Source organism: Leuresthes tenuis, unplaced genomic scaffold (genome assembly GCF_036924035.1).
Source record: "Leuresthes tenuis unplaced genomic scaffold, fLeuTen1.0.hap1 SCAF_7, whole genome shotgun sequence".
Lineage (NCBI taxonomy): Eukaryota > Metazoa > Chordata > Actinopteri > Atheriniformes > Atherinopsidae > Leuresthes > Leuresthes tenuis.
Window position 1 is genome coordinate 10,057,778 of NW_027325361.1, and position 12,599 is coordinate 10,070,376.

A 12,599-nucleotide genomic window follows, 5' to 3' on the forward strand; every position below is an offset into this window, starting at 1 on the left:
ATAGACCCAATGGTTTACAAAAGGAAATTACATTTTTTATGATTATCGTATTTGTGACAAGAAATACATAAATATTTTATTAATACTTTGTTGGATGTCAAGATTTTGTCTGTTTCGTGGGAAACGTATTTCATAATACGCAACAGGAAGAAAAAAATAATGTTAAGTACGTTAAAAGAATGTATGTGATTGGATACAAATGACTGAATTATTCAATACATTAGCTGAAGAGTAATTAAATAGAAAAAAACAATAAAACAATAAAAACAAAACTCTTGAGCTGCAGCAACCCCCCCCCCCCCCCCCAAAAAAAAAAAAACAAACAAAAAAAACAAAAAAAACATTATAACCTAAATTAATATTCAGACGTTTTGTCGTCCTCGTAAGAATAGACAGGTTAAAAATGACTTCGTGTTCTGCTCTGAATGAAGTAAACGTCTAATGAAATATTTTAAGTGTTCTTGTCACGGTTCTCGTGAACAAAACAAACGGCTTCCACCGTTTCCCAGCTCGACCAAAACTGACCGGCCCTTGAGTGGCCACGCGTTTCCATGGCAACACGTCCAGGAAGTTGAAGCAAGGAAGACAGGGAAGGAGATAGCTTCTTCCTCTTTTTTTTCTTTTAAATTTAAAACAAACAGTACTTAGTTGTCGCCTACATGGCTTGTTTAAAGCTGCCAGATCTTATTGCCACAACCTGAGGGCAAATACCCCGCTGTGAATCCAACATGTCGGCGTCCAGCAGAGTCAATTCAGCGCCAAGTTTTTCTAGGCCAAGGAGAGCATCGAACACCACAGGTGACGTTAAATTATGCACGTCCGGCAACAGCGGGAGGCTGGTTTAACATGAGAGTGCTGCTCAGCTAGTAGTTGCATTTTAAACGAATGAAACGCTCCATCTTTGTCCACGTAAAGTAATCGTTTGCATTTTTGTAACTTTATTTTACGGACGTGTCTTGTGTTAGAATACTAAACTTCTGTTTCCTCTGGTAAATTCCTGTAGTATCACCCTATTGTGTGTTACAGTCTGGTTGTGTACCATCATGTAGAACTTCAGCATACATTCAGTGGTACAATATGGTTGTACATAGGAACATTTTCTAATATCACATAACATGTTTTATAAGGGTCTCAGAGGCTATGCGTTGTTTTATGATATTCACCTGAGGAAGTACTTTAGTAAGAATATATTATTGACAGAAACTAAATCCATATTTAGTGTGTTTAGGTTTAAGATGCATCACACGTCCTCTAGTGTAATTTACTACTTTCCAGTCTCCTCCTCCCAAGGTTTTCCAAACCTGCGCTGGTTTACCTCACTCCTCACTGTGCATTATGCAAGGAAGTAATTGAAACATCCATTGAAATGCCAAGCTGTTAGACACATAGCGTCCCTTCATTTTGCAACAGTCTCAGAGTTATACACTGTAATGGTTTATTCGAGTTTGATTCTATTTTTCTTAGTGGCAAAGCTGAATATTCAAGTTCCAGCAGAGACCAGAAAGAAACAGCCTCTTCCTGTCAAACACCTGGGCATCCCACATGAGCTCCTGGTCAGCCTTACCTCCACTGTCTGCAACAGGAGCACACAGGGGCACACTTCACACTGTCTGCACTATGAGGTACATGCACCATTTTTGTCTACATGACATTGCATTACAATAATTGGCACATATGAATGTCTTTAAAGGGACTTTCTCACTCACAAATTAGCAGTCTTGCGTTCAGTTTCTTTTTGAGGACTGTAAAACATGTTCTGTTTACAAACCACCGCAATCTATGATCAAAACTAATTGAATTCATCCATATGTTTGCGGTGCTATATCCATCTTCTACGAGATGATGACACAGGTTGAGACAAAATAGATTATATTCCTGCCCAGTTGAGCACTAAGGTATTTTGTCTTCTAAAAACCAACAAGTAATAATCTCTTGGAATTTTACACAGAGAGGAACCCAACAACACAACACCGGCACACTTACCAAAATTGTCATAGAAAAACTTGCCATTTGTCTTTTTGTGTTATTGCTGCGACTGTTTTTTTTAAGGTGATTTTTTTGGAAACAGGGCTGTGGAATCAGACGGCCGGATGCAGTCTGGCATCATCCACTTGGACGCAAGAAATACAAATACTTTCTAGAGCAGCCAACGTCCCTGACAGGAGCCGGAAGGTCAGTTGGACAGAAAATAACATTGCTACTGTGACTAAGTCAGAACTTTGTGATGTTTTGTTTTGTCTTAACTTTTAAATGTCCTCACTGAGAGAAAAAAGCAAAGTTTTTTCGTTTAATTTCTTTTGGGAAAGAATAACTAGAATGAATGTTTTTTTTCATAGATCTCTGGAGTGATGCTTTATGGTAAAAGTATGAAAAAAGTAATGGCATAACATCTACTTTCTATGAGCATCACATACCAAAAAACAAGTGTTAGAGATGGGTTTATTATATGATTTTTTTGATAAGTTACATCACAGTTTCCAAAAAATGTCCCTAACCAAACAGTAGAGCAGGACATTAAAGGGTTGAAATATTACTTTCAAGCACAGGACATGTTTATTATAATTTCATCTAATGCTTATTTATGACAGGAATTTCGACCTGATAAGCTAAATTGAGGGCAAGATTACATATCTCAAAAGACTACAAATATTTTCTGCAATCGGAAGAAATAAGAGGGATAAAAGACGTGTTCTTTTCAGGGATATTTCATTCCTGTGCGATGCTGCGGTCAACCAGAGGAAGACAACACCCCTCCCGCCTATGAGTGAAAAGAATGGCGTTGGCAACACACAGGTGAGCTGCCTCAACTGAAATGTACTTCTTGGACGAACAACCGTTGATGGCAAAGATGGTCCTGTCCTTCATTTATTTTCCCATTTGAATTAGAATTATCTCTATATTTATTAGAAAAGCAACACATTTTGTTCATGCTCCCAAAAACATCCATCCATCGTTTCCATCGGGGCTGGTTTCTATCCCAGCTGTCATTGGGTGAGAGGCAGGGTACAACCTGGACAGGTCGCCAGTCCATGACAGGGCTACGCATGCTTACACTCAATCAAGAATAATATAAAAGTTAATCATGTAAATTCAAATTAAGAATGTGGGATTTTTCTATTCATTCAATGTCAAACAAAAACTCTAAAGCTGCCTCAAAACTTTAAGATATACTCTAAGCTTAACTCGTATTCTCTGTGGTGTAACCGTCCAGACTTGTTTCCTTCTGTTTGTTACCTCTGGTATGTTATCCTCTATGCTATACCCCCATTTCCTTGGACATTTTGGACTGGTTTTGCCTAATAAACAATGAACATTTTTACACAATTTTTACATTATCCCTGTTAAAGTTTACAATGCTGTGATTTACTGTTATAGAACTGACTCTAAATATTAAGCATAGTGTACATCCAGGCAGGCCATGTAGTCAAGCTCAGCCCCGAAACCTGAATGAATTGTATTTATTGTTATTTATCTTCAGTATATATATGTACACAGGCTGTGCACCGAGTATGAGGTGGTAACTGTGGCCACTCTGTCTTTCAGAACTTGAGTGTCTCAGAAAAGGTGATCCCAGAAGAGTATCACATTGTGAAAAACAAAGGAATCCGGTGCCTTGAGTTCTATGAAGAGTGAGTCTACCTCTTAATATTCAGTCCACTCCTCTCAGGTTCACTGTACTACCTCACATTATCATTTTCAAAGCAAAGCCAAGTTTTTCTGTCAAGGCTCTGGCTGTCTTTCTTCCACAGCGCATTCACGGTGCAGCTTAAGGATGAAGAGCAGAAGTTACGGGTCCTTCCATCACTGTGAGTCAAATAACATGAATTAATCAAATTGACAGACAGTCCTTAGTCAGGTAGTCTTCACTTGGAGATTTTGTTGCCTGAATCAGTAAAAGGGAAGCCTAGTAGCAACCTGCTGGTAAAAAAAAGTATTGAATGTTGGCCAGGGAGCCTGTAAACATGTTGTAATATAGATTTGTATATATGGTCTGTGTCCAGGAGGCCCAGTGGCAGACTGGAAGTGGTCCAGCTGATGAGTATGATGGATGACATGCTGGAGAAGGCTGGAGTGGATCAGCAGAGCGAGGAACTGACTGAGCTCTCCCAAGTAGGTTCTGCGTCTCTCTCTGGCTCACACAAGGGCTGAGCTGCAATCATGTACAGAGAAAAATATTAACTGGTACATCTCTTACATTTAAAAATATACCAAACATTGACCACATGCTAAGATTTCCAAACATTTGTGTGGAGAAAAAAAGGACACAGCTTTGTACACACCAGTTACTGCAGAGCTGTAGGTGCTGGCATCTCAAAGAGGAGCATGTTATCAGTAAAAATAAATCACTGTTTGTGGTAGTGAAGTTTATACAAATACAATTTCCAGACAGACTGTGTTATTTTAGTGTTTATTTCAGCTGTTATCATCACTGTCATTATCAAAAGAGATTTGAGTATTTCATATAATAGGGACAAACGTCCTCTGATCATATAGGCTATGTGACTTGTTTTACAGCTAGAGGGCCTGCTTGACCTGGTGAAGATTGAGCAAAACATCTACAACATTGTTTTCCATGAACTCATCAGGCAGGTTACTGTGGGCTGTGCTGAGAGAGGACAACTACTCGCCAAACTCAGGTTTGCGGTCAACCATGAATATTGCACCTGAGTGGGTTTGAGGGCAACCATTTCCAGCCTTAAAACCAAATGATCAATATATAATTGTACTCACAAAATAAAGAGTCACTCTGCAAAAGTATTCTAATACTATTTTTTCCTGGGAAGAGGGACATTTTTAGAGAATCTTTGTCTGTAATGGCTCAGGAGGCCTTGTTGCCAGCATTTCATGCCTTTTATCTAGACAGCGCTACCAGTCTCTGCTGGACAGAATCCCACGCCGTCTGAAAGCCCTACACACAGAGGCAATGGCACAACGGGCTGTAGACCGACGGCTTACTGAGGAAATCAACCGCATCAAGACATCCATCCAGCAGCTAAGCACGTACGTAGGTCAGGGTCAGACTGCTGGGTCATGATTAGTGATATTATTCTGTGCTGTTAGAGGAGAAATAATGTTTTAATTATAGCTCTCAGTAAATGAGAAGGTTGTGTTTGTGCCCATTTTGTGTGCTTTTACTAATTATTTGTGCGTGTGTGCATATGGTCTCTTCCCAGGGAACTGTCCAAAATCAGAGACCATGATACTCTTGTGTCCCAGCAGGCGCAGCACGCTCACCAGCAGCTGGCAGAGGCACTCAGACAGACTCACAGCAACTCAGAGTCAGTTGATCATAAGGAAATTAAATAGAGTTTATACAGTCCAAATGGCAAATTCAACAAGTTCATGTCTTCCCAAATGAAGTAGAATAATCAGTTGTACTTATCTTGTCAATATACTTGGAATTCCTACTGTACATAGTGTTGGTAATTATTTTATATCTTTTTATTTTGAAAATTGTGTCATGAAAGGTCAGAATTGTCAGTATGCATCTCTACAAAATGTGACCTCTCAAATGAGCTATGTGCCATTCTCAGTGTGGTCCGGGGTTACCACGAGCTGTATGAGCTGCAAAGGTCTCGTCTGGAAGCTCAGCTGCTCCAAATGACCAAGGACAGAGACTGCTGGAGCCAGCTCACCATGAGCCTTGCCCTAAAGGTACAGGAGGCAACAATTTAGTGGTTTTTTTTTTTTACACATTATTATTTTGTGTCATGTGATGGTGTATTATTGTCACACTGAATGAATAATAGATTATCCAACACCATTTGTGGAATTAGAAGTAATAAAAAAAGCTGTTAATATAGCTTGTTTTAGTACTCATGAGTGCACATGCTCTGTTATAGGCCACCACTAACAAATAAAGCGATGAAGCAGAGATGATTGGCAGTATTTTCGTCTGTACTCAAATCTTCTCATAGTTCATGAATTGTTTAAGGGACATAATGTCAAATAATGGAATGTCCGCTCAAAGATTCAAAGTGAAATAGTGTGATGCGAAAGAGTTCAGTTTGTCTTCTGTCAGATGATCAGTGTGAAGAGGCTGCAGCTGGTCAGTCGGCTGCATGTCACTGAGCAGGGTTGGTTCAACACAGCTGAACACTGCCTCCTCTACCTCTCCTCAAAGGTAACTCCAGTTTAATGGCACAGACAACTCTTTGTAAACATCTCTGGTGGCTCGTTTAGAGTCTTACTGTGCATATGACCCTTCTGCTCTAGGATACAGAAAACCTGAGTGATATCATGGAGTGTGCTGGCATCTGGAAAGAGCAGTTGGTCGCTTTCATATCTGAGCTGAAGACGATTGAACATGCTCAGTATGCACAGATCAGGGCCACCCAGCAGGGCATCGATAAATGGTTCTCCTTCCTCACCGCACAAAATGAGTAAGGAAAGCAAAAAATATTTAGAGTCATTCAATATTTTGGAGAATTGTATTGATATAAAGCAGCAAATTTATGGACACAAAAGATCTGGTGTGTATTCTGCTGGTGATGCTCTTTTTCATATCATTAGGTGCCTTGATCCAAAGTATGACCAAGCATCAGTGGAAGAGATTCATGCTGATTTGAAGCAGTGGTCAGCTGTAAGACAGTATATTCATTTACCTGTTTGCATATGTCATCGTAGATGTCATTCTTCTGATACATCTCACCTTTTCCATCCATCTGAGGGTCCTTTATTCCTGACACCAACCATCATTTCTACCATATTCTCATTACCGTCACATATTTATTCTGTCATATTTTTTTATTTTTTGTCTTATGATCAAATTAAATACTCTCATCACTTTGTTTTTTCTTATCGGTGGCATCTCTCATATCCTTCATCACATGTCAAGTCTGATTCGTGTCATCTTTATTCAGCATTGAAATATGAGGAGTTGATATGCAGATTTTAGCTGATTGATAAGGGCTTGGTTTAATGCTTTATTGGTCTTTTAGCCAAAAACAAATCAGCGTTTTTATGTCTATTTACTGTTTATTGAGTGTGAATACATTTAGGGCCCTGTTAAGTTTCCCTAAAGTTTTCTTCTTTGTTGTTTCTGCAGATGTTGGCTCTCCAATGTGAGCATTACCAAGGCGAAAAACAGCTTATGTTTCAGCAGAAACTGGGGAAACTTCTCATTGTACAGGACAACTGGCTGAACATCAGCCTTCAGCTCTTTGAAAGACACCCTTCTCCTCATGTTGAAGGCCCCGAAGGCCAACAGGCCTTAAGAGAGTTGGACACGATCCTGTCTGAGCTCCTCAAACAGCTGGACACGCAAGTTAGTGGAGAGAGTGGTGAGAGCCTATAGTCACCAAACACTGGCAATCTTACCCAGACACACACAAAGGCTATTCATCGAATTTTTGTTGTATCTATCTTCTGTTTTTTTTTCTTCCTGTATTACTGGGTGTCATTGTGGTCATTTTTAAGATTTAAATGGACTAAAGTGCTGACAATTAATCCAGCTGTGCTGTTTCAGGCATCCACAGACTGATCATGTCACTGGTTGGGTTGATGGAATCCTGGGTTTCCAAAACTGCTGCAGTGATTGGACGGTCAGAAATGATGCCTGCCTCTGATTGGCTTAAGCTGGAGGGAGGGTTGTATGAGTGGCGAATATTAACTGAAGAAACAGTACAGCACTTCTCATCCATGCAGACAGAGAACAAAGTGGACACAAATAAGCTGGACATGTAGTAGGTTTTTTTTATTCAGTGGTATTACTAATTTAGATTCATAAATTAGAAGATTCATGAAACGTTAGCAGCATAATTTATCAGCATTATGTAAAGAAGTTTTTTACTTTTGAGAAACATTTTAATTAGCTGTTTTTTTATGTTTTCATATATCAAAAGTCTACCCATTGTATATTTAATTATTATTACAATAAAGTACTTATTAATGTACCTATTATTTAAACAATAGCAACTAATATTTTAGTAATTTGTTGAATTTCAAGAATTCTTTCTATTGATCGTTTTTAAAAAAATGTTACCCTTAGTTTACAAAATGATAATAAACAGGGAAAAAAACACATCCCTGTCATTATATATCTAATTCAAAGTGCTGTGTGGTGTGGGGTTTGTTCAAACAGCACAGAGACAGAAAGGTTGTTTGATGACGTTCAGGAGTTCACAACAAGCCTTTGCAACTTCATTGAGGGTGAGAACCAGAGGCTCAGAGAAGAAGTGAGTACCAGCCATTTTCAGCTAAATCCGGGGGTGTTTATGCACTGAAAATGTTGAAAAAAAAACTGCAGTGTCACTGTTGCAAATATACCAGCAGCATGAAAGCAGAGCTTACTTATTGTAGTGTTATTTCCTACTGCAGCTGGCCCGAAAGAGACTTTTTTTTTTTTTTTTTTAGCTTTGATCATAGCAAGTGTTACGAGGGCACAATTGTGATTTCAGGACCTCAGTCAGGGGCTTGTAGAGAGAGAAGAGACTGGCACCTTCCATGTTTTTAGTAACTGAGCCTTTTGTGCTTTTTAAAAAGCTTTGATGTCTCCTCTCCTACCAGGTCAGTTCTGTTCACATGGCTCAGACTCGCTGGATGTTGGATTTGTTGCTGGCAATGATACCTGACCATAGCGAGGAGCAGAACCAAGAACAGGACACCACAAATACCTCACTAAAGACTCTGGATGAGGTTGCCAGGATGCTGGCTGAGAAACTGGACTTTTTTTCCAGCTACATTACCAGGTGACAAAGTTGTTACCTGCCATAGCTAAGCAGGCATTTGTCACCACACTAACAGTCAGCATGTAGTAAGGTTCCATTGCACAAAAAAATGACTTGAATTATAACACAAAGGAAAGACTTTCTCTTTAGAGAAGTGAAAATAAGAAGTGACTTTGACACAACAAATCTCACTCAGTAAGAATTAGCATTTTATCCAGTATTTACTCGTGAAAATGTTGTTTTTGATTCTAGATCATGCAGCCTGATTCTGGAGGAGCACGCTCTCCTGGACTCACATAAAAATGAGGGTGAAAATAAGTTAAATGAGTTCAGAAATCTGCAGGTAAATGGTCTGACCAACCGGCAATTTTGGTTCTGAAATTTTATGGAGATGTTCAGGGAGGTTGAGAATGCAAATGTTCACTCTGAATTTCTTGCAGAGATTCCCTAGCCAGTTCCCAGGAAAATGGATGATTGCTCAGTAAGATGTGTGAATGAATTGATTAATCTTCCCGAGCATGTGCTCAAAGTGTATGAATGAGTGAGTGCTTGAGAGCTGGTCAGAGTTGCTGCTTCATGCATTTTCTGCTGACCTGAATGTTATTGATTTTTCCACATCATAATTTTGTATTATGTCAGACAGACAGATCTCAACCCCCCCTCACATTTCCAACTGTGAGAGCGCATCTCAAATATAAACTATCTCGCTGTGAAGTCGCTGTGTGAACAGCTACTGCAGAAAAAGTCTGGACCAAATTGTTCACACATCCTCCTGAAAACCTCTGGTGTTTGTATGTGAAAACAGCTATAGATTCATCACAGAAGACTTTGAACTTTAGTAATCTTTACTCTCTTCCTCAGAACCACTGCGCTGACTGGGTGGAGACCAGTAGAATACTGCTTACAGGATTTTGCGGTGATCCTGTGGAGCTGCCTATCAAGCAGCCTGCCCTCACATCCAGCAGCACTGATCCAGCAGACAGTGTGGACACTCAGGTGAACATCCAAGTCAAGACATTTTTTTTGTTTTTTCATTAACTATCAATTTATGGCTGAAGGTGAGTAGGAAGATTTTTACACATTAATAACTTTTTTTCATTATTTAGTTTCTTAGTCATACTGATTCTACAACACAATAGAGGAGACATCAGATGAGGCAGTGGCTCTTCTTGTATCAGATCTTGTTTGGCTCACTTAGAAGTGTTCACCTGTTCATAGATTGTTGAAATCTTCAAATTATGAAAGAAATAAACTGTATTTTTGTCAGGATCAAATATCAGTGATTTTTCAGATGATGAAAGTTGGTCATGTGCGTGTTTATAGGTGTACAAAGAGGCTTCAGCTGAGCTTACAACACACAACGTCAATGAGATCAAAGATGAGACTGAGGCAGTACCACAAGAGGTTAGTCATCTTAACAGCTGAGAAGTTCTTACGAAAGATATGAAGTCTCTGTCTCTGTTATTACATTTCTTTTTGATATTCAGAAATGGAAATGAAAGTGGACCTGCGAATGATCAGCACCTCTTTGATCATAAATAACAATATTTTATTAGAATGCCAGTTTTCCAACTCATACACTTTTCCTGTACTGTTCATTTATTGTAAAATTATTTGCATTATTGTCTCGTCTGAAAATATATATTTTTTAACCAACTCAATTCCTTAGGTTGGAATTGTTTTGTTTTATTTATGATGACATTGACTGTGAATACATCAACAGGTTTTTCAAATGTGGATTTAGTTTCTGTCAAATAAACAGTTGTCTGACCGCACATTTGGAACAAGTCTGATCTTTGAAAACTTTTTCTCACACAGTCCACAGCCCCATTGCATCCGACATCTTTGTTTAATAACTCAATTCCAAGGATAGTGGTCCAACTAAATGGCCTCGTCGTAGCTCTACTCAAATATGGCTGTAAGGGTGCTGACTGTTAAGGTGGAAAGACGATTTTTGCTGTCATCTAAGATGTCAGAGCTGTGGTATCAACTCCACTAAATTGTTGTTTTCCCTCTTATCTCCTCACAGTTTCATTAATGTTCAAAAGATCCCATATGATCCGTCGCCTCTCTGTTTACATGAATAAAGGCATCTTTTTTTTGTAGTTTCAAATTTTGTAGCTCAATCACGAACAGCCACAGCAGTAACATGCTGATTTAATCCTGATGCATAAGCACTGATAATCCAATATTGTCAGATGTGTCCAAAAAGCCTAACCAATATTTTCACTATAGTTAATAGAGGATACTTGGTTATAATCAAGAATTTTTACCTTGCTATATTTGAGTTCTTACTAAAGGTAATGATCTGAATACTTTCACCTGGCAAAGACTGTGGAGATTTGTGTAACAAACATTTAGTTTCACCAGCTGGGTCATGGAAATCTTTGGATTATGTTGAAATCCAGAAAGAGCAACTTTGGGGAATGAAATAACCTGCTGGGGAGATGAGTTTAATCAATGGGTTTTTCTAACAGGAGCCTATTTCTGCTTCACTCTTGAGCTAAAAAAATGACCAGTGCTGTTCTTGTCCTGCAGGGGGAGCTAACAGTTTGTAAGAGCCCTGTGGTGAAGCTGATAAACCACGATGGACACCTCATTAAAAAAAATCTAGGAGAGAGCAGAGTGCACTTGACCGGGGTCAGATGGTCTCAATCTTACACTTTTTCAGTGTTAGTGGCAATATATTGACTTTCTATTTGACTAAACCATGTGTGTGTGTGTGTGTGTGTGTGTGTTTATCAGACTGATGAGCTGGTTGTGGCCCCTGCAACAGAAGGAGCCCAGAAAGCTTTCAGTGATCTCAGCACTCTAGGATCGCTGCAGAGAGAACTCCAGTACGTTTGCTTTCTTATTGTTGTTAGTACTAGTTAATTTTTTTTTTAATATTGCCAAATATAACACATCATCTATATCGCCTTTCACGAAGAGTATCCTTTCTCCATCAGTCTCTTTTAAATGATCTTTGAAAGCAATAACGATGTCTGTTTGCATCTAGTTTTTGTAACATTTTCAGAAGTAAAGGCAAATGTAATAAATATATGTGATTTTCTGTTTCTCGTCTGTTGTTGCCCAGCGATTCTGAGGTGCGAGTACAGAGTGCTGAGCAGAGAGCCCTGACAGCTGAGGAGGCCCTGCAGGCAGCACTAGAGAAGATTCAAGACCTGGAGAGAAAGCTGCAGGGTCAACCCAGTCTGGAGCTCAAAACCGATGAAGGTAAAGGCTAAACAGCACGCTTTAACATTTAACTAACACACAAAAAACAATACATAACATATCTCTATGTATTTCAGAGGAAAAGAAAACTCCACCTCATTCCCCACCAACAGCAACTACATCAACTCTACAAACAACAACTGAAGCCAAACCAGCAAGTAGCACCAAAAAGACCAAGAAACGATGATCTGGCATGTGGTCGGGAACTTATTTCGACTCTGAGTTTGTGCTTAAGACTGTCTTATTTATATTGTGTTGCATTTCACCAGAGAGGAAAACATTATATCTCAAATTTTAGCTCATAACTTCCCCAAGCAGTAACCAGAAATGATCATTTATCAGTGATGGCATCTAAGTATTGAATATTTACAGCATCAAGCGACTGTCTTTCATGAGAGTGTTTGCCTGTTGTATGAAAATTTAGATAGTTTCATGTTATTATTTGCACTGTATGACTGCTTGCTGTGGCTTTGTTAAACCTCATGATGCCTGAAAGAAAAGAAAAAAATTCAATAAAGTTGATGCAGATATTTCAAGAAGTCTTGACTGTCCTTCCTTCATTGTATTTTCTAGGAAATATTTGATGCACTTGACAGAAAAACAATTGTTGAAAGGCTTATTATTTGTATTTTTTATTTGATGGCAGCAGCGCGTCTCAGCGTTGGGACAGGGGTATGTCCACCACAGGTATTTTAACAATGCTCTGTAAGTGTT

At 39.0% G+C, this 12,599-nt stretch overlaps 1 protein-coding gene across 1 annotated transcript; it reads left to right on the forward strand.

Moving 5' to 3' along the window:
• Window positions 1-641: 641 nt before the first annotated feature.
• Window positions 642-12,368, forward strand: axdnd1 (axonemal dynein light chain domain containing 1). The gene is made up of 25 exons (XM_072388666.1): window positions 642-798; window positions 1,465-1,622; window positions 2,069-2,172; window positions 2,700-2,793; window positions 3,544-3,629; window positions 3,750-3,806; window positions 4,002-4,110; window positions 4,516-4,637; window positions 4,861-5,001; window positions 5,175-5,279; window positions 5,535-5,655; window positions 6,023-6,124; window positions 6,217-6,383; window positions 6,514-6,583; window positions 7,049-7,283; window positions 7,469-7,685; window positions 8,084-8,177; window positions 8,509-8,690; window positions 8,922-9,012; window positions 9,531-9,665; window positions 9,993-10,073; window positions 11,208-11,309; window positions 11,415-11,506; window positions 11,746-11,885; window positions 11,963-12,368. The coding sequence occupies exons 1-25, from the start codon at window positions 729-731 to the stop codon at window positions 12,070-12,072; spliced, it is 2,985 nt and encodes a 994-aa protein (XP_072244767.1). The 5' UTR covers window positions 642-728; the 3' UTR covers window positions 12,073-12,368.
• The last annotated feature ends 231 nt before the right edge of the window (window positions 12,369-12,599 follow it).